The 23,006-nt window shown below is 37.6% G+C and overlaps 1 protein-coding gene across 2 annotated transcripts in view; it reads right to left on the minus strand.

Annotated features, from left to right (window-relative positions):
- Positions 1 to 15,190: 15,190 nt before the first annotated feature.
- ADAMTSL1 (ADAMTS like 1) overlaps positions 15,191 to 23,006 on the minus strand; it is a 1,023,200-nt gene continuing 1,015,384 nt past the window's right edge. For both annotated transcript variants that reach the window (XM_031961469.1, XM_023497962.2), the window contains 3 exons: positions 22,593 to 22,702; positions 20,109 to 20,329; positions 15,191 to 17,322 (listed from right to left, as the gene is read on the minus strand). In XM_031961469.1, coding sequence (XP_031817329.1) covers positions 17,216 to 17,322; positions 20,109 to 20,329; positions 22,593 to 22,702 — 438 coding nt within the window. In that variant the 3' untranslated portion in view covers positions 15,191 to 17,215. The remainder of the gene's footprint in view (positions 17,323 to 20,108; positions 20,330 to 22,592; positions 22,703 to 23,006) is intronic.

Below are 23,006 nucleotides of genomic sequence, written 5' to 3' on the forward strand. Positions count from 1 at the left end.
TAAATATATATATGCTTTAATTTATTTTGCTATTTGCCAATCATTGAACGTATAGATTGTTTCCATTTTTTTCTGGTACATATATTTATCAATGAAGCATACAAAGAAATATCATCATATGTATGCATTTTTGTTGTATGTACATATGTATATATGGATAGGTGTGCATATATGTATCCACCTGTATAAGTATACACACAGACACACATATGTGTATGTACATATGCCTTGATGGAAAGCAAGATTAGTTAAACTGAAAAAGGTCCTTTTTATGATATTGCAAAGCAGTTTTTGGATTGAAAGGTAGGATCAGTTTTGATATACATTTTTTTTTTTTTTACCATATTGTTCTCCAAAATGTTTTCATAATCCAAAATTTCACCAACAAAACATTAAAGTGGACCACCAGTTGTCAATTCTATGGGATTTTTCTTGGTCATTTTTACTTTATTGATTCTTATAAGACTATGAAGTCATAGGATCAGAGATTTAAAGTGAAATGGGATCTTTGAGATATTCTAGTTGATCTTTTCTGTTTAAAGATGAGGAACAGAGACCCAGAGAAGTTAGAGCGCTATCCTGTGTTCCTACCGATTACGAGCCAAAATTTGAAATTTGGTTCTCCAACTCCAGAGCTAATGACCTTTCCTCTGTACCAAGGTTTCCCTTGTTAAATTGAATATTAGAACATGTAATTAGAATACATATTAGAATATATAATTAAAATTATCATGCTTTTATTTTGTATAGAACATATCAGCATAAGATAATGTCTTTTGTCTTAATACTTTGTCTTCAATTAAACATCACTCCAGCGTTTTTTTTTTTTGTTTTTTTTGTTTTTTTTGGCAAAAGAGACTATCCATTCACTTTGTTTAAAAATTAAAAAAAATTTTTTTAATTCCGCTAAAATCTGCCTTCTCTATCCACTCCCCTGCAATTGATAACACAAAATGAAACTCATTACAAACATATGTATATTCTATCAAAACAAATTTCTACATTGCCACTCCCCTTCCCCCATATTTGTCTTTCTGCTTTCTGAGTTCTTTACTTCTGCATTAGGACATGGATAGCATGTTTTATCATTAGATCTCTGGAACTGTGGTTGATCATTCTTTACTACCTCAAAAAGAGCTATATATATTTTTGTATATTTTTAGATTTTATTTTGTATAGGATTAATCTCTTCCTTAATCTATCTTTCCTCTAATCCCATTCCAATTTTTTCCTTTTCCCTTCCATTCCCTGTTGAATGAAATGTATTTCTGTATACTTCTGTCTATTTTATCTTCTTTTGATTAGTTTAGACAAGAGTAAGACTCAAGTATCTGCCACTCCTCAGCCTCGTTTTCTTATTTGTTGACTTGTGTACTACTGATAATATAATTTTGTCTAACTTTCCTTCCCTCCCTGCTCCCTTTCCATTTTTTTTTCTTAAGATCAAAATATAAACAGCACTACTGTTAGTCCTTTTCTATTTGGACTCTATGAATCCTGATGATGTTTGGAGGAGTCCTTTATCGTTATTCATTCATGTTTATCTTTATTTGTTTCTTTTCATTCCTGTGTTTCAACTTCAGAGTTTCTCAGTATCTCTGGTCTTTTCATCAGGAATACTTAGAAATACTCTATTTCATTTTAGTTCCTTTTTGATCCCTGAATCATTATACTTAATTTTTTTCCTAGGTAAATTATTCCTGGTTGTAAGCCTATATCCTTTTCCTTCTGGAATACCATATACTCATATTTTTACTCCTTTGTATTAGAAGCTGATAAATCATTTGCAATTCTTATACTGACTTGTTGGTATTTGAATTATTCTTTCTTGCTGCTTGCAGCATATTTTTCTTTGACCTGGAAGCTCTGGATTTTGAGTATAGCATTCTTGGGAATTCATCTTGTGGATTCTTTCATGAGGGGATCAGAGTATTCTTTCTATTTTCACTTTGCCTTCTGAGACATCTGGGAGGTTTTTTTTTTTTTTTAAATTAAGATTTCTTGAAATACAGTGCTGAATTATTCCAAGATCTCAGGAACAGGCTTGAGGCTTGCAAACTTTGTTATCCCAAAGTGGTTTTCTCAAGGATGAAGTCTGATTGCTGTCCTCCTCTGATCTGAGTTCTGCAACCTCCTGATCTAGATTTGAGACTGTGCAAGAGTAGATTGCAACTGTACTATTTCCCTTTCAGTCACCTAGAAAACACTACTAGTTCAGAGTGGATGAATTGTGGATTCCCTTTGGTCTGGGGTTCCTGCTTTGGTTATTCTTCTATAGGTGGGGTTACATGTGAGAAGTGAGATCCTGCTCTGATTTTACATCTTCCCCCCCCAAAAAAAAATTGAAGGGCTCAAACTTGTAGCTGAGACACAGTAGCTTTTAAAAGTAACATTTGAGCTACTGTGTAAGTCTTGGCATTCTGAATATTTGAATGTGTGCAAAAGAAGAGAAGTAAACAACATTGAACTTTATCAGTACTGCAATAAACAAGTGAAAATGCAGTTCTTGTCCTGAAGAATAAAATCTATTCAAATTGGCACCATAAAAAAAAAAAAAGAATTTAAATCTTTCTGGATAAAATGTAGTTTCTGGAGCAGCTAGATGGTGCAGTGGATAGAGCACCAGCCCTATAGTCAGGAGGACCCGAGTTCATATTTGGCCTTAGACACTTAATTAACACTTCCTAGCTGGGTGACCCTGGGCAAGTCACTTAACTCAGTTGCCTCAGCAAAAAAAAAAAAAAATGTAGTTTCTGTGTTTTTTTTTCTTCAGTTCTATTAAGAAAGGAATTATATACTTTAAATGCTTATGTTAACTATAATTTAACAAAACAACTTTAAGCTAAATTAATGTCTTTTTCTGTTAGTAGATTTTGGTGGTTTCACACAGAGTTAGTTTCCTTTTAGCAAAAATATTTAGTCACTTAAACCAAACAGTATTGGGAGGGTTCTCACATTGTTAGTAACTTGTTTTATCTTGATTTAGAATTATGGCATGGTAAGTTTAAAGCTAGAATGGACAGCAATGATCATTTAGTTCAATCTCTTTGTGGGACATATGAGAAACTGAGGCCTAAATAGATTAAGTAATCAGTGGAGATCACACAAGGTAGTAAATGGAAGGGGCAGAATTGGAATTTTAGATGTTCTGACTCTAAATCCGGCACTGTATATCTTGTAGTACACTACTCTTTACTGCATTATTTTGAAGACCTGTCTTTGGGGAGGGGAGGTTTGTTTGTTAAAATGCTTTCTTGCAATGAATTTATCTCTCTGTAAACTTTTCATTCTATTTGCTTCTATCTTTTGTCTGCACATACCATCCTGAATTTTTCCAGATAGGTAATTCTGGGTTCAGGGATATTTATAATTTGTTACAAATTTTCCAGTTATCAGTGCTCCTTCTTGAAAAGTGCATGTTGAACCTGGCAATAGATCTTTTAGAATTCTTCAATATTATATTCTTCCTTGTTGGAATCCTATGGATTCTTTCTAGTTATATTCTTTTTCCTATTTCTGGGATATTTTTGGATGCCTTTCCTGAACATAGTGTTTAGGTTCTTTTGTTTTCCTAAATTTTCTGTGATATTATCATTTGTCCTCCAGAACTTTCATTTGACTGTTCTTGTTTTCCAGCAATAGGAATAGTTTGGTGCTTTGTATTTCCAATTGTATTAAATTGTGTGTGAAGATACTTTCTATGATAGCAAATCTGCTTTTGGTTTTTCCTATGACTTAATTTTCATAATTTACTCAATTTGGTCACTTTCTTCTTTATTTCTTCCCAATCTTGTAAAAAAATATATTTTAATGATAGTTCTTCCTATGATATTTCTCTTTTTTGAACTCTTATTTGGTTTTGTGATTTTATTAATATTTTAAACTTTTGCAAATTATTTCTAAGGTATTTATCTATTTGAGAAAATTGTATTGGCTCTCATGTATAGTGTTTTCCACCTGCTTTGTTTCCGGTTTATTATATGACTGAGCTATTCTATAGCATTTAAAAATTGTATTAGCACTTTCCTTTGCTCATCTAAAATTTTGATTGCGTTTTATTTTCAATTGGATTTTCAAAGATCTTTCCTTTCTTCCCTTTTTACCCCCCCTTTTTTTTTAATGGAGTAGATAAGGACCCTAGATCCCTTGGATCTCTTTACTCTATTGTCTCCATTGGTAAGCCAGGCTTGGAAATTTAATGGGCTGATAGTTATATGGATATCAACCTAAATATGAAATGAGGGAAAAATGTGATGGAAGAAAAAAGAAAAACAAAATAGATAATAAAGCTTTAGGAACATTTGGGAAGGAGAGATTATTTTATTTGAAGAGAGGAACATGGAATGCTTCATAAAGTGAATGGTAGCTGGGCCTTAAAGAATGAGAAAGATTTGAGTAGGTATTTCTGAGGAGCCAGAAAACATAGTTTTCATTAGAGGACCATGGGATAAAGATTTGGAGAGCACCATAGGATTCATTTAGCTCATTACCAGATTTCATTCAGGATGACATCTCAGTCTCATCATCACCATCATGATGGTATGGGATGGGTAAATTATTATTCCCTGATTTAAAGGGCATTCTCTTACATAGTAATTATGTCTTTAAATCATTTTTCTTAGTTATTTAGTAAACAAGGCCCAAGCATATGACTACATTGTATTTTGTCCAAAAGTTATGACTTAGTCTCTTTTGATTGGTAATTTTTATTGTCACTATTAAAAATGGTGGTGGTGGTGGTGGTGGGAACTATAATGCTGATGCTGCTAATAATAATAGTAATCCTCATGATAACATTTTAAAGTCCATTATTTCTTCCCACCTCAATCTTGTGACTTAAGGCTTTTATAAACTTTGTGGGAACAAAGGTTTGATATTCATAAGTATCTAACACAGAAGAGTAAATAGAATAGAGTTCTGTAGAAAGAAATTTGCTGTATACTTCTTTATGGTTTTTGAATGTTTGGACCTAGTATAAATTGAGGATTTTAATTAATACTTCTGATCAAGTTAATCTACACAAAATTCAAACTTGCATATTTTTCAGGGAAGACTCTGTCCAAATAAAAGTTACAAAAGTAACATAAAGGTTACTTTTGGTGGCCTTCTAGTTAGGAGATGCAAGGAAATTATATTACAAACTTTGCTTTGAAAGGGGACTTTGGGGTTTAGATTCTTAACTATAATAATTAGAATCTTTTATCAAGAAGCCAATAGAGAGTTGGATGGGTTGATTTTCATTCAATAAGACTTTATTCTTGATGAGAAATAATACTTTCAATAATAATAAAGCAATAAGAGGGTGTCTTTATTTTATTTTATTTTTTTTAATTTAATAGCCTTTTATTTACAGGATATATACATGGGTAACTTTACAGCATTAACAATTGCCAAACCTCTTGTTCCAATTTTTCACCTCTTACCCCCCCCACCCCCTCCCCTAGATGGCAGGATGACCAGTAGATATTAAATATATTAAAATATAACTTAGATACACAATAAGTATACATGACCAAAACATTATTTTGCTGTACAAAAAGAATCAGACTCTGAATTATTGTACAATTAGCTTGTGAAGGAGATCAAAAATGCATGTGTGCATAAATATAGGGATTGGGAATTTAATGTAATGGTTTTTAGTCAAGAGGGTGTCTTTATTTCACGAATATTTATTTGTAAGATGGACTTCTGTGGGTAAACTTGTAGTTCAATACAAATACACAAATTTGGAAAATATAATATCCATAACTTAAGCCTAAAATTCTTAACAGTAACTTTAAAGACACAAAGAAATGCTCTTTTTTAATAGATTGGGATTAGATTACAAATCAGCACCTCTTTTGGGCCCCACTGGGTTGGCTTATTTGACATGAGGTCATTCGTTCTTCAAATCAAGCATTGGGGAAAGCTGCTTTCAGCTTGGCCAAGAACCAGAAACAGAGAGAACCACATGGCCTCTGGTCTTTCTGTGAGTGAAAGGAGCTAGAAATATATGGAGAGGGAAAGAGCTTTGACTGAGTCACTACTCTTCCTTGCCAGAAAAGAGAGTGCTAAGATGAGAAAATGATATTGTTTCTTCCAGAGATCCCTCAGAGAGAAAGGAGGATTGTGGATTCTGACCCTGCCTGTAATGAAGAGAGTGGGAATAATTATTGACATTTGTATAAACCATTATAGATTACAAAGTTTCTTCTTACAAGAGAAAAAGGAACATGACAAAGTGGATGGACTGTTTAGTTTGGAGTCAATAAAAAGTGGGTTCAAATACTTCCTTTAACACTAATTTAATTCTTGTCAAGGCAATAAATGATTCTATGCTTCTAGTAGTACCTTAGGTCTGAGTTGTTGGCTATGATACTGTGAGGCAGATGGTGCAGATGATAATACTATTATTTTTTTTTAACAAATAAGGGAACTGAGGTGCAAAGAGAAATGACTGCTAAAATCATACAACTAAAAAGCATAGAATACAAACATAGATGCTTTGACTCTAAAGCTATTGTCATTTGGGTTGTTCAGATGAGGTGTGAGAATTGAAGGTAAGAGATCCCTTAACAGCAATGGGATCTCCTTGGCTGGTGGCAGGTTTTGCAAAAGAATTTGCAAACCCCAATAAATACAGGCACGAGGTTTGTGGCAAAAAATGGATTTATTTACACGGGCAAACTCCTGATTAAGAATTTAGCAAAGATGGGTTTACACTGAGAAGAAAATATCTTCATCAGGAGCTAAGTCCTTTTAGGACTTCTGCAAAGATGGGTTGACAAACCCTTGGTTATATCAGGTTAGTCTTGGCCTGGAGCTGGGGAACAGTTTGAATAACTCAATAGAGGACTTGACTGGGGAATCCCAGGCTCTAACTGAATGAGATTACTTATCTGGGAGTTGTGTGGGAAAGGTGTGCCCCTCCCAGAGACTGGGAGGGTTTGAGAGTCAGGAGCATCCTTCCCCCCAAAGGGGACACAATTTACATCAGTTTCACATAGACCTCCAAACAAAAGTGTATCTTGTCTATATTCTTTCCTGAAAGTCTATTCAAGCCATGTGATCTTTTCCATAGATGGATTCTCCATAGCCTGCTGTTCAGTTTCCTCTGAAGGTTGGGGTTAATAGCAAAATAAAATAGGCATGTCCATACACGTGCCCATTTTATCTTTTGTGATCCTTTCTATTTCTTGTTTGATCATAACATCTTTCTCCAAAAGTTAATTTCTTTCTTGCTTTTCCATTTTGTTTGTGATATTATCATTTATGTCCAAGTCCTGTCAATAATAAGCCATTTATTAATAATAATTAATGCAAAGCACTATGTCTACAAAGAAAAGCAAAAACAGTTCCTGCCCTTAAGGGAAAAAAGTCAAATGGGGAACCCAACATGTAAACAACTATGTATACATGACCAAGATCATGAAGGATGAATTAGAAATGTGAAAGGAAATCCACTATCATATGAAGCTTATTTTAATGTGTGGTATAACTTTATACCTAATTTCTGCCAGACTGCTTTCCATTTTCCCAGAAATTTTTGTCAGATAGTGAATTTTTACCCAGTGGCTGGGGTCTTCAGGTTTATCAAAGACTATATTGTCATCTTTCTTTTATTCTGCATGTTACTTTATCAGTCTAAGTGAGAAAGCTTTCTCTTTTGTTATTGGTTTAACAAAATTCTGTTTTCCAAGACCTAATCGCTAGCCCAGATCTGATATCCATTAAGGGTGCTCCTTTGGTACAGGTAGGTCCATCTTAAATTAAGATCCAAACCTCTTAACAATAAAAACAATTATTGAGACTAATTGTCTCAATCAGTCTCCTTCTGAAATCTATTGTCTTGGCTACGACAAAGGCTTATGTGTATTATTTGTGTATTATTTGCTTTTACAACTTGAGAGAAGGAGAGAACTTAGTGTTCTTTTTTCCCCCCAAAGTAGCTAAAAGGCAATGCCAATGAATATTTACCATACTATAGGAGCCTTTTAAAAAGTAGAAATTTACCTTGTCTTAATTTGGTTGTTAATCAATATTTGTTAAAAGAATCAACAAATTTTTTAGGAGTTTTTTTCAGAAAAAAAGTGAGAAATTTGTTTATTTCTCTTGAAGGGTTACCTCAACAATGAAAAATCCCATCTTTGATGAGTTGTGGAAGAAAATTCACCATTGAATGAGTCAGAAATGCAAAGTTTAGAGAAAAAAGTGTTGGGTTCAGGAGTCTTAACTTTGCTAGCAATTAGAATTTGATTGTAAACTCTGTAAGGGGCAGGGAGTAACTTTTTTCTCTTTTTTGCTTTTCAGCATTAAGCATAGTGCCTGGCGCAAAGCAGATACTTAAGAAATATTTATTGAATGAATAAATTTATGATTTTGGGGAAGTCATGTAATCTTTCTGGCCCTCCGATGAACTTATTTGTAAAATGGGAATATTAAAACTTTCACTATCTATTTTATAGATTTTTTGGAAGGAAAACACTTCATAAATGTTAAAATGTTTAGAAAAATTAGTTATTTATATTTCCTTTCTGAATGCTCATTCACCATTCTTTTAACAATCCATTTTATAATCTTACCAGGAATCAATTGTCATGCTATAGCTAGAAGTCTCCACTTTTTTTCTCCTTTTAGAAATTTCAAACATTTTCCCAATTCCAGCTCTGTGCTTCACCTTTTCTATAGCATCACATTTTTTTCGAAGACAGTAAATAGTTTAGTAAATCCTTTTAGTACCTTGCTTGGGTTAAGTACCTTGCCTTGCCTTTCTCAAGGAAGGCATTGGAGGAGTTTGAGACTGCTGAGATCAGAACGCAGAACTCTTTACATCTGGCTAGTAATGATTCTATTAGAATATTTAGGTGATTTGGTTGCCAAAATGTCATTCTTAAGAGCACTTGGAGTTAAATTGCTTGATTCTCAGACCCTCCTTATGGAGGCCCTGAATCCACTCTTATGTACTTTCCTGTGCACATCTGACTCTGTAATTCTTTCTCTCACCCAAGAAATAGAAAAGGTCAATGGCAAAGTTTTGCTTGGCCTGTATGTTCCCCCTTGAAGTAATGACTCTTCTGGAAGTTCTATGATTACCTTTGGCTTTTAGAGTGAACATGGTCTGTAAAAAAAATTGGTTAGTCATCAGGTGAGCAATATGGATTAGCCTGCTTCCTAACTTCCTAATGAAGGGGGAAAATTACTTCACTTAGGTCTAAACTAGTTGAATTGTCTAATAATTATGTAGCACTATAGTATGAAGCACAGATTGCTTTTATCCCTACCTATTAAAACCAGAAAGTGACTGCCAATTTTCTTGCCTAATACTCCAGGGAGAAACTTTCCAACCAGACACCATGAAACAGTGTGAAACAGTTATCACCCTTGCCAGCCCCACTGCCTCCTTCCAATCTTGAACTAATAGCTCAAGCCTAGGTGGGCTGTTAAGCCTAGTCATCTTGCTGCTAGTGGAAGCCTTCAAGAAGTACAGTTGGGGCTCTGGCACAAGGAGATGAAGGGTTCGGCCCCAGAAATCTTTGCAGCCAGGAGGGAGGCTTTAGTTACATACTTGGGAGTGACTCCCAAGGTCTGCGTTAATGTTAGGAGCTATGACTTGATGGTTGATGGGATTTTGAGAAGAAGTTCTGTTTTCTCTTTGCTGAGCTCAGTGATTTCCAAGAGCTAAATCCCATTTTAACCCCTCCCCTCCCCCCCCTTACTTCCTTCCCACCCCATGACTGTGAGTAGGCTATTGTTTGATTGCTGGTATGTGAATACTTATATTTCTAGCATCAGCTTTTTATTTCTAACAAATTCTGAACTCTGTGACAATCCTGAACTCTTAGAAATCACCAAGGATCTCTTTTAAATACTGGGCATTCTTCTGCATTCAACATAGTAGAAAGATTTAGTGGAATCTTTCTCCTGGGCAGGCTGAAGTGGAGACTCTTCACTTGTCTGCTTGTACTGCAGCTGGAGTTACTGAGAGCAGAATACCAGCAGCTGCCTTTTGGGATATGTGGGATAGGGAAAACTCTGTCCTGTCTTTGCAAAATGAGTTAGTCTTACCCAGGCAGGTTTTTGTTGATTGGAACAGGTAAAGCTGTGATTAGAAGGGAAGGCATTTCTATAGCAGCTGCTTTTGAATGGTTATAGATAAAATCCTTCAGTACTACATAAAAAGTGGTGATTTTAGGGTTCCTGGTAGTCTCAGAGAAGAAAAACAAAGTGGGAAAGAAGATATATTCTATATCTTTCTCTGTATACATATTCATACCTTCACACACCTATATGCTTATAAGCTTCCACACATCTGTACCATATTGATTCAAATATAGGCTGTTTTTTCTCTTGCATCCTAGCTGATGCATAAAATTTGATTGATTTTCAGGTCATTTTCTCAGCACATCTGTAAATTGAAGGGCTGGAACTAGCTTTCTTTCTGATCTAATTAGTGGATCTAAAAGTTTCTTTGAGTTCTAAGACCATGAGCTGAATTCTAAGAATGATGACGAAAATGGTGAAGACCAAGGAAAGTACTAATTATAAAAATGAGGAAAACAGCTTGATTTGAATTGAAATAATTAAAAAAACATATTTTACCCGGTAATTATGTGTTAATTATTTTAAGTACATGTAAATATACATATTTACATATACAGGTAAACTAAACAGGTGTCCTAAAAGTCTTAGCACAATTTTATACTAATGTAAAATTGCATTAAGACTTTTGGAGCACTCTGTATACTTGTGTGTGTATATAGCTACGTGGTAGAGACACGTACAAACTGTGTGACCCTGGGCACTTATGTCACTTAACCCTGTTTGCCTCAGTTTCCTCATTATATGAATGCAAAATGAATTGATGAAGAAAATGGCGAACTTTAGCATGTTTGCCAAAAAAATCCCAAATGTAGGTTCATGAAGAGCTGGGCATGACTCAAGTATAACACACACATACATATATACATATGTTTGTGTATATATACATATATCTAAAGTAGCTACATAAATTACTGGCTAGAAGTATATTTTAAACTGCTAACACTTAAAACTCCACTAAAACTTTTGGGACATCCTACATGTATATATTTACATATGCTTGATACTATATACAACTTTATAGAGAATGTCAATGGTGAAAATGATTCAATTAAGAGAAAATTCTTTTCCAGTGAAATTGTGTGTCTCTGTATTTTTCTTTCAAAGAACTTTATATTTTGTGGGTATGTTTTATATAATGGATACAATATATAAAAAAAAATTATATGATTGGCACAAAAACCCTAGTAAGGTAAATGGGACATTACAATGATCTTTATTTTATGTATGTGGAAATTGAGTTTTAGGAAGGTAAGTAGCTTGCTTATCAAACAGCTAACAAGTATCAAGATATCATTTAACCTCCATCTACCTCAGTTTCTCTCTAATTATAAAGTAGTGATAATAGCACTTATCTTGCACAATTTTTGTGAGAATCATTATCTTCCACAGTTTTTATGAGAATCAAGTGAGGTGATATTTGTCCTTAACAGTGCCTACTATGTTCTAGGTGCTTTGTAATGTTTATTCCCTTTCCTTTCCCCTCATGTCTTCTGACATGATTTCCCCATGATATTCTCTATATACATACGTGATATATTCATAAGAAGATAAAAATATAAGATGGCATATTCTAAATTCTAAATTAGGGGATAGGTGGAGGGTTAGGCTACAGCTCTCTTGTATTAGGAGAAGTGATTGTTAAATTTTCAATATGTCTTTAAATATTGAAAGCTTTAAATCAGGATATGTTATATTTCTTGAATATATAAAATAATGGAGAAAATGTTAATGGAAATGAACTAAAAAGTGTATTGTACCAGGAAATCCAGTTGTTAAATAAATATTAGCACATCTCTGATTCTAAGTACTGCTTTTTGATTTTTAAATTTGAAAGAGAGAGAGAGAGAGAGAGAGAGGAGAGAAGGAAAGAAAACATACATTATATGTAGAGAAGTGAGGGAAAGCAGAATTGGGTCTTAAGTGAGTTCTTGAAGGAAGATAAAATTTCTTAAGAGTATTGTGAATAGGTGGAACAGCTAAGCAAAGGAAGAACAAATAAAAACGTGCACATTGTGTCAAGGAACTTGGGACACCAGTTTGTATGGAGTTTTGATTTGAGTTTGAGAAAATAATGAGTAATAATGATAGGCAATTTGGGACCAGAAGATGGAGGGCCTTGAATTCCTGGCTAAGGACCTTGGACTTTATCCTGGAGACATTGGGAGCCACTGACAGTTTTTGAGTGAAGGAATTATGTGTATATATAGAGTAGAACTTTAGAAAACTATCTGGCAGCACTGTGGATGTGGGGAGAGAGTGGGGAGCTCAGTATATACTATGTCACATAACTAGAACACAGGAGATAATCATTTATTTGCTTTTACACATTAGAAATATTTTCATCAAATGAGTGTCACTCTTCAGGAACAGCTTTGAATGTGAAGGAAACATGTTTATCTTAGCAATGCTGCTGTGGCTTAACATATTTTTTGAGTTTTCTTTTTGGATTTGCCTTCAAAACCAGCTTATTCCCTAAGGTCTCACTATTTTTTGAATCTCAATTTGCATGGAATTCCAAACCTTTTTGCCAAACTGGTTTGTCACATCAAAATCACATTTATGAAATGTGATTCATACTCTAGGGGCTGGAATGTTGTGAGCAGTTGCATTTTTGGAATTGGGGCACATCCCCTGAGACTGCTGCGTTCCAGTGGATGGGTGAGTCCTGATGCCTTTGTTTAAAAAAAGAAAATCAACCTTATACTCTGTATTTCACACTGTGCTTTGGATAGAAAATTAATGGTGAAATGATTCAGTTATGAAAAAATTCCCTTTTAATAGAATTGTACCCATTAGGTTGCATGATCTTCAATGCTATCTATTATCTATCTATCTATGTATATATATATATATATACACACACATACATACACATATATGTGTGTGCATGTGTATATATGTGCATGTATATACACACATGCATATATGCATGTGTATATATACATATATATATATACAGACATGTTATCTTCTACTAATAAATAGTCAACGTAGTTAACAAATTGATAAAGAATTTCATTTCATAAATTATTTCATAAAGAGTTTTGATGGAATGAAAATTGTACTGAATTTGAGTTATAAGACTAAGTTTTAGTTTTTGGTTTGCCACTTTTAGTACCTATATAAATTTTAGAACTGTTCCCACCCCATCCCCACCTGAAGCATGTATTAGATTTTTTGAATTCTGCTTCATTTGTACCAGCCTAATCTTCCAGAAGCAGGGACTATATATTACGTCTTAAAGGCACTTTCCATGAGTCTACTTATTATAATTAAGAGTATTAGAAAGGCTGTCCTTTCTGCTGTCCTCCCATATACTTATATGGGCTAATTCAGTTTATTCACATTTTTGTGGCTAAGAATTAGGGTCAGAGTCAGACAGAGACATGTAAATATGATGACCTATAGAACTATGACAGATCTTCTACTAGTATTGACTTAGACCACAAACTTCTGCTATCTTGACCCCCCAAACCTTATCCTATTCTGTACCCCCCCTTTTATTGATATATGTGGACAGTATACTTTACATCCTTTTTCTTCACAGAGAAAACTACCAAGGACTGGTGGGTAGGTTAATGCCTAAGGGAGATTTCAGCCCATTGAGTCATTTCCACACTTGGAAATGCCTCATTTTCCTAAAGCTACCTGAACAGTAATCTCTTGAAGTGATTTTCAATACAGCTCACATTTCTCTTTGTGGTATGTATTGTCATTTGAGGTCAGAAAATGGAATCTTTTGCAATAATAGCATTTTTAGATCATTTTAAAGTTTACAAAATGTCTTTCTCACAAAACTCCCATGAAGTTGATCCTCCTTTTATAGGCTAAGAATTAGATGTGCAGTTTAGTCAGTGTCAGAGTCCAGATCTAATGTCATTAATGCTCATTTTTGGTAACTATGTAAGAAAACTACGTGTAGAGTCAGAGCTCCTGGATTCAAATCCTACCCTTTCCACTTATTACTGATGGCAAATTACTTGATCAGCTTACTTCCTCAGTTTATCTTTAAAATGAGGGAATTGGGTTTGACTAGATGGCTCTGAATTCCCTTTCAGCTATAGCCCTAGGATTCTATGACAAAATAAGCTCTATGTCTTAAATCTATGATCCACTTTCTATACCCTGTTGCTTCTAGAAGGCAATGTCCAGCTTATTGTATATTTTCCTCTCCCAGGGCTATGATTGCTCATTTCTGGGCATCTGCTATCAGTTTCTCTCTACCTAAGTCCAATGTTGTTTTCATTTGTTACTTTTTGCCTTTCTTTGTATCCCAATCACTTAGCACAGTGTCTGGCAATATAGTAAGTACTTATTAACTGTTTGTTGACTTGACAGGTAATGTCAAATGCTACTAACCGAAGACAAGGACTTCTATGAGAGCATATTATGAAGGGGTGAGCATCGAACCAATTGGACTTCATAAATAACGAGTCTGACAACAGAATTTAAATAAATAAGCTGCATTATCTGTACAAAAAATATAAATACAGGCTTGTGTTTTTCAGGGAGGAGTCACATCCTTCCACAGTATTTAGCAACCCTTCAGTTCTCTTATTGCGATGTTGCCAAGTCACAATTCACAGGACAAACATTTGAAAGTACATTCATTCCATGCAAGAGAGCTCAGGGTTTTCCATTCCAAATTGTGGTTCTTTGGGGGTTTCTGCAAAGCATAGTCCCAGGTACGAAAACCCTTCAGGTGATTTCACTGGAAAGGTTTTTGCTAGTTATGAAATGTACAGTTTCCCATTAGCTACTGAACTAGAAACAATCACTCCATTATTATTATTAAAGGGATCTTCCCTTCATTTCATGCAAAACTACCATGTCACAAATTAATCCCCTCTCATTGCCCCATCATCCCATGTGTAAGAGTTTACCATGTATTCTGTACACAGTGAATGAATGTATTCCAAAGTTAGATGCCAAGTGCCATTTAAAATAGAAAAATATACAATATCATCACTGATTTGACAGGAACACACTTTAGGAAGATCATTAAAAGCCCCCTACCTCATCCCGATAGTTTTATCTGGACAACATCATGTACAATTATTAATATTGCACTTTTTATACAAGAAATCCTAATAAATATACACAAAAGATATACAGACATAGAAGACATTCTCTTTTTATTTTAAATAAAACTTACACTGATTCTAAGTAACATGATTTCTGGGAGCCCAATTCTGGAGGAAGAGGAAGAATGGAGATAGAAACACATTCTGACCATTCCCTCTTTGCTTCATGGGGGAAGGATACAGCAGAGGAATGTTACTATTGACCTTGATGTTGACTTCCCCAAATGAATTTTAAGTTTGAAGACAGAGCCATGGCACCCGTGGCAGCACTCCCAGAGTTGAGTGGTACCTTATTCTTGTGTGGGCAGAGAAGCAGCTCTGTGGCTCATTCTAGAGGTACCATCCCTCCCTGGTCATTAAGGTGCCCGAGTTCTGCTACACTAAGGGTAATAGGAAATTGTTCCAAAATCAGTCTCCCAAATAAAGTCTTTATTTGCCTTTGAAGCATAAAGGTGATTAATGTTGGGGAGCTCCTGGTTGGTTGAATGAAGCTTTCTAATATAAAATAACGGGGGGTTACAAGAGTGTTTGACTGCCAGAACTACAAAGGCAGAAAGGATTTCATTGCCTGAGACACATCTATGGTAAGGCACTAAGGGGGAAGGATGAAGCTTTCCAGCCCCTGCTATTCTGTGCATGGCTCCTACAGGGCCATAGCTGGTCAATAGAAAGCACCCACTACTCCAAGTCATTAGGCCATCCTATTTGAATGCTGCAGCATAGAAAAGAATGGCCCCAACTGGAGAATCTTCCCCAGAAGCCTTCCTCATTGCCAAGGGAAGGAGTTGTGCACTTTCCAAACAGAAAGCACTATGCCAGCTCTGAGGGCTGACTTGAGGGAGCACAAACCCATAAATTGAAGGGACACATGATATTTTTGAGCCCAGTATAACTGGTTCTTATGAGGTGGTATTGTTACCCAATGGAAAATGGGCTGGATTGGAATCTGAGACTGTGGGTTCAAATAAACCCTGTTGCTCATTGACCATGCAAGTTAGAGCATTTATACAATCACTTGATATCTTGTGTTGGATTTGCCCTCTGTAAAATAGGTTGGAATGGATGACTTCTAATATTCCTTTCAACCCTTAAGTCAGTGACAACCTTTGATGTGGTACCAGCCTGTACCCGTTGCATGTACACCCCCTTTCCCTGTCTCTTTCCTCATCCTCTTTATTTTATAGATAATACTGTACCTCATAATTCTTAGTGCTTCTTCCTTCATCCCCTGCACTCTTACCAATTCATTCCCTTTGTATTACACTTTCTTATGACCTTATTTCCCAGTCTCCTCTCAGCAAAGAAGAAGAGCTGGCTTCTCCACTGATTTTCATTCCAGTTCCAAGCTGACTTTTTTTCCTTTCCCTCCAGTCATTCTCATTGTGACAGAGGACATGACAGGCAGATGAGACAAACTGAGACAGTCCTGTGTTACACACACACACACACACACACACACACACTCACTCACACTCTCTCTCTCTCTCACACACACACTCACACTCTCTCTCTCAACAAAACAAACACCCTGTTAGTTGTCCAAGGTTTATGTAAATACATACAAATTTACCCTCTCCACTTTTTTTTTTTTTTTTTCCAATTTTTTTTGTTTGTTGAGCTAACTAAGCACAGTGGAGGCTTTGCCTCCTGGGGCCGATGGCATTGGTAGTGACTTTGGAGGACTTCACCTTCTCCTAGCTTCTCTGGGTCATTATAGGGGCAGAGGCCCCCTTAAGCAGCTTGCTTTTTCTGGGCCCGGCTCAGCCTAGAAATTTTTCTTCCTTTCCTTTTATAACTCTATCTATTCCTGCCTTTATCGCATTCTGTCTTCCAGAAGTGTGGAAGGGAAAGCTTGTCGAGGCCCTTATAATCAAAGATGGGGGGGTGCTGGTCCAGGGAGGGAGTCAGATGAGGGTGTGAAGGGGTGGGGAAGGAGGAGAGGGAGAAAAGGGAAAATAAATAAATAACATGAAGAAAGCTTGAGTTCTGTCCCACTTGGTTGCACGAGTCCTTTGGGTGGCCAAAGCAGAGCAATCCCCCGCTCCCCATCTTCAGGCTTTGCCGCAAGTCCCACAGCAGCGAGATTTGAACTGGGTGAGTTGGCAGAGTTTCAGTTGCTTCACCTTCTCGCAGTACCTGGTGGTGTCTCTGCACTCCACTGGTAAAGGGGGAGAAGGGGAGTGGGGAGAGGGGACAGAAAGGAAATGGTGAAATGAAGGCAAATCGACAAATGCTATCCTGTATGGCCAGGCAGATGCAGGGCTGCGGTTAGTGGAACCTGGGGGGAGGGGGGCATAGGAGGGCTCCTTGCACACCTTAGGTGCCCCAATAAATCTTTGCAGAATGGATAAATCTGGGCCCAGAATAGCTATGCCTCTTTTCAGGCTCATGGATTCCCTCCTCTCAGCTGATGCATCAACTGTTCTCTCCTGGCAGCAGAGGAAGTGCTTGTAACTCTCCGGCAGTCTGCAACACCCTTTCCTGCCTGTGACTGCTTTGAATGCATCCATCCTCCATCACTCGATGGCACATCACGCCAAGTTGACAGTGTAAGGGATGAAGAAAAGGATGCTAATGAAAAGGAAGTAGTTCGCTATTATCTATATTATCTATAATTATATTATCTATATTCTCTATAAAACAAAGACCCCTAAAAGAACAAATGAGAAAAAAGGTTGTGCCCTCACAAAGTCGAGGATGGGAGAATGCATGTTTAGCCCATCACATGATGGCTAGAGAAGTAAATGGAAAGTCCTGAAGACTCACAGTAACCTTGTTGTGCAGCTGAGATGACAGCTTTTTGGTGAGATCCCTTGGATATTGTGAAGGAGCATGAATAGAAACTGTGTGATCCTGTTCAAGTCAACCTTTAAGGGCCTCTTTCCTCATCTCTGAAATGAGGTAGAGTTGGTCTAGATGACCTTTAGGGTTCCAGTTTTAGATGTATGATGCTATAATCCTACAGACCTAATTCCTTTGGGTCGTTTCCACATAAAATTTCTCATAGCACTTTACCTCCATCATATTCTTTTTTTTTTTTTTTTTTTCTGAGGCCCTTGGGAAAAGTGACTTGAGTTAAGTGACTAGCCCAGGGTTACACAGCTAGGAAGTATTAAGTGTCCGAGGTCAGATTTGATCTCGGATCCTCTATTCACTGCACCATCTAGCTGCCCCCATATTCTTTCTGATATATTAAATTGTGTATATTGCCTTGCTCCTCTTCCTCAACAGCCTCCCCTTCACTCCTTCAGGAATCCCCTCGAGACTAGGGCTATTCCATTATTATTTTTTGTATAGTCCCTGCCAAGCACAGTGCTGTAGCGTAATAGGCACTTATTAACTGTATGATTGAATTTGAATGAATTCAAGCAGGACTAAAATTCTGCTCTACTTTGAAGTAGAGTCTGACAGTAGATATTAATGCTATTTCAGAGGCCCATTATTAAGCTCTAGTACAACTTGTCAGGAAGTTGTATTTTGCTTTTGAAGACCTGGTGTCTGGACACTATTATTGGGAATTACAGTGCCTAGTGAATGGTTCTGAATGAATAGAAAACTTTACGGGATAGGAAAAAGACAACATTGGTCATTAACTCTGTTAAGGTGACAAGTTGCTTTTGCAATCAGTCATTATTTTAGGAGCCTCTTTTCCAAATGAGTAAAACAAAGAAATCAATGTCATTAAAAAAAAAAATTAACTGTGTTCTGCAACCCCTTACATTTCTTCTTTACCGGAAGAATATTGTCTTGCTGACATAAGAATTAGATTCATTTTCTTTTCTCTCTCTGTCTTTCTTGTTTCCCTTTCCTTCCTCTTTCTGTCTCTTTCTTTCTCTCTCTCTCCCCCTCTATTCCTCTCTCCTTCTCCCTCTTTCCTTCTTTCCCTCTTCCCTTTTCTCCAAGGCAAAAGGGTTAAAGGACTTGCCCGGGGTCATATAGTAATAAGTGTCTGAGGTCAAATCTGACCTCACTAGATTAATTTTCTATTTCCTCCATTTTGTCTTATGATTTCTGTATTTTCCTTAAGAGGAAGCATGGTCCTTATGATTGAAAGATTTGAGAAGAGTGAAAAACTAAATCCTAAAATAATTTGCATTTTCTGCCATTGGGATTGTGGGTAAGGGAGAGTTTAAATTTGAGAGACATGAATATGCTCTAACAGAGTAGGAAAGTCAGAGGCAGAAGAATGGGTTGAAATCCAGACTTTACCCCTTACTAGCTTAGTAGCTTCAGGCAAACCCCTTTGCTTTCTGGGCCTCAGTTTCCTTATTCATTTAAAAAAAAAAAAGAGGGGGAGGAGGGGTCCATTTCAGCCCTCAGTTCCTGTGAGTCTATAAAAAGGGTGTTAAATAGCAAAATGCATGTGTGTTGGCGCCTTGAAGAGTTCTGGTTACTGCATGGCCGAGAGGGAAGGAAACCAGATAACAGGGATGTTTGTTGTTTCATGGCGAGACCCTGCAATGGTGGTTTGCGAAGTGAACTTCATGGTTTTCTTCTTTGGTGTTTATAATGCTTATTTTAATTGGCAAGGCCTTGCTGCTGCCTGCTGCCCACACGTGAGCTGGATGCTGAGTGTGTTTAGGTTCCCACTGGTTGTTCTCCCCAGAGGAGCCTAAACTCCCCCTTTCTCCAGATGAGCCGGAACCCCCAGGTCGCACCCATCATGTTTAACCAACAGAGCAGTAAATTGAGAACCCAGATTTTGTGGCACATGTGCACTCTGTGTGTATGTGCACAGACCCTTGCACACACATGTGCACAGATACATACACACACTCAGAAAAGGTTCCTTTGGAGAACACTGGTCTGTGCAGCCTGGGGACTGTAATCCTTAAGGAAACCTGTTCCATAGCACTAACCATGGGGCCCGGGCCCTTGGGGCTGCCCTCTGGACCCGCAGCCCTGCTGGAATATTGCAGAGGACTCTTTTGGGTTGGAACGTACTGTTTTCGCAAGGGGTGATATTGCAGCGCTGCCAGTTGGCAGGGCGAGGTCTCCAGGAGCACAGATGCTCTGGTACAGGCTTATTGGTGCGGATGTGCACACACTCCACTCGGCGCGACTGGAAGCCATAGTTGCCGCACGTCGCCGTACACAGTGTCCACAGGCTGACCCTCCAGTGTACACCACAGGCTTCTGCCCAGCAATTCTGAGTGCTTACAGGCCTGAGGGGAAAAGCACAAAAGGGTTCTCAGCATTCTTAGGGAGTGGGAGAATTTAGATTTCTACCTTTCCCCCTCAGCTTTCCTCATATTCTCTGAAAGGTGGCTAGTATAGGAGCTATCCTCATTCCCAGATGGGGAAACTGAGGCACAGGAAAGGTTGGGGTGACTTGGCCATCTCACAGCACTATTAAGAGATCTCCTAACTCCAAATAAAATGCTCTCTTCACTATATCCAAGCCCAGGGTACAGTGGCTTCATTGAAAATCATCATTTATTGTTCTGGGACATGTCTTCTCTGTGCCTGCTGAGCTAGGATAAACACATGGAAAACATGAAATTAGGAGAAGCCAATTTAACTCTGCTTTCATTCATTCCCCGGCCACACAGAGAGAGCCTTACTGGACTGGAGATCAAGAAATCTGGATTTTAATCCAGGAGTGGTGATGATCTAATTAATGGTCACTTGCCCAGCTTTATTCCCTCATCTATGAAATGGGAGCTCTAAGGTTCCATCCAGCTATAACTCCATGGTCCCATGACTATGTCACCTACTAACTCTTGTATTTATTCAGTAGATGTATATCTGATTAAAGGCAGCTGGTAACACAGTGGATGGAATGTTGAGTCTGAAGTTAGAAGACTTGAGTTCAAATATGGCCTTAGATACATATTAGCTGTGTGACCCTAGGCAAATCAATCTCTTTTTTGTCTTTTCCTTAATGGGGAATAATGACATCTACCTCTTAGGATTGTTGTGAGAATCAAATGAAACCATAACTGTAACATGCTTGGTTTGTTGCCTGGTATATAGTAGGTGTTATATAAATACTTATTCCCTTCCTTCTCCCTTCCTCAAGGTCTCATCATGGAAAGGAGGTATCCCTAAGTTCTTTAAGAAAAAAGCAACAAAGTATATGCTCTGCCAGTCTAAAAAGGGCTCAAATACTGTCATGGAAAGAAGGTATCCCTAAGTTCTTTAAGATAAAAGCAACAAAGTATATGCTCTGCCAGTCTGGAAAGGGCTCAAATACTATCATGGAAAGAAGGTATCCTTAAATTCTTTAAGGAAAAGATAGCAATGTACATTCTCTGCCAAGTCTGGAAAGGGCTCATATACTATCATGGAAAGGAGGTATCCCTAAGTTCTTTAAGAAAAAGATAGCAATGTATATGCTCTGCCAGGCTGGAAAGGGCTCCAATACTACCTTAGTCGACTGTCTGAAGACCAGAGGCATTGTCCAGAAGGTAATGAATTTCTTTGGATACAGGAACCTTTAAAGACCATATTCTACATCAAGGGTGAGGATGTCTGGACTGTGGAATCATTTGGTCTGACCTTGCCAAGGCAGCCTGCAAGTGGTGATCAGAGCTGAAGGCTAGTAAATCTACAAGTTGATCGTTTTGTTTGACCCTTGAATTATCCAAATGGTCTTTGGCAGAAAAAAGGTTCCCTATCCCTGTACTAAGTTGGAGAAGATTCTTCTCTGTCTTGGTTGAGGGAGGAAGTGACCATGCTAACAAAATTGGGGACCTTTGAACTACTAGGTAGGGGGAGGTTGAGTCTGCTTTATATGGGATGCCCTTCTTTAGGGTGGCTATGTTGGGATATCAAGGAGGCAGGACCAGTATGGCCCTGGATGGAGCAGAGAAAGGGAGTTTAGGTGAGGAGAAAGAAGCTAACATAAGCAAGAGAGGGAGCACATGGCCTTCTGCTCTGCAGTGGATGGTCCCATGAAAGTCCATCAGACTGACCCTGGCTCCCAGGTAGGTGTGAAGGGAGAGGTGGGGTGAATTTTCCTTCTGTGGGAATTACTTTGACAGACCAAATGGGAAGCCTGGGCTGAGAAAATATTTCTTGTGTGATTCAGGGTTAAAGGAGGATCCAGGGTAGTCTCAACTGTCTCCCATCCTCTCAGCCCTGGGAATGTTAAAGAAAGGTTAAAGAGCTGGTCTTCCGATTCTTGTGGTGGTGACTCTTTCTGGGGTTAGCAGGTAGCGTTCTTTGCCCAAATGGTGGAGTAGACAAACCCAAGCTCACTTATTTGGCAGTTGGTGTGCTTGTCTCACTCAGCTTTATCATCCCCATTGCATATCCCCCCCTCATCTCAAAAGTTCTGAAACTTTGGAAAGTGAGTGTGAGTAGTGGAGGGAAGTGGTAAAATCCTATTCTTAGAAACTAGAAGGTGGGAGAGATTAATGAATTGTAATTAGAAAGTCCTTCATTTGCTGTTCCTGTGGATGAAAGGGTTCAAGGATTTCTTACCTTGGGAGAGCACTACATTGCTCAGAAGGTAAGGAGAGTCCATCCCTTGTCTGGCAGAAGACTTGCCTATGTTGCACTGCCAGGCGGGGCCCGATGCATGGCCCATTACACTGTAGAACAGGAAAAGAAAAGCATTGGGTGAAAGGAATAGAGGGACAGAACCCAGCTTTTTCTGTGAGAATGAAATCATAAAGACTTGGAGGCACAGGGCCATCATATGGTACCATGTGTTGTTTCCAGTTCTATCCAAAATCAAATCATTTCTAAGACATGAGGAACTGGGAATGAAAGAGTTACTGGATGTTTAGGACTGTTTTCCTTATTGCCTGAATGTACTATATTCTATCATCAAGTAACAAATGAGGAACCAGACCAAGAATCTTAGTTTTTTCTCTTCCAAATTGATTATTTGAA

Source organism: Sarcophilus harrisii, chromosome 1 (assembly GCF_902635505.1).
Source record: "Sarcophilus harrisii chromosome 1, mSarHar1.11, whole genome shotgun sequence".
NCBI lineage: Eukaryota > Metazoa > Chordata > Mammalia > Dasyuromorphia > Dasyuridae > Sarcophilus > Sarcophilus harrisii.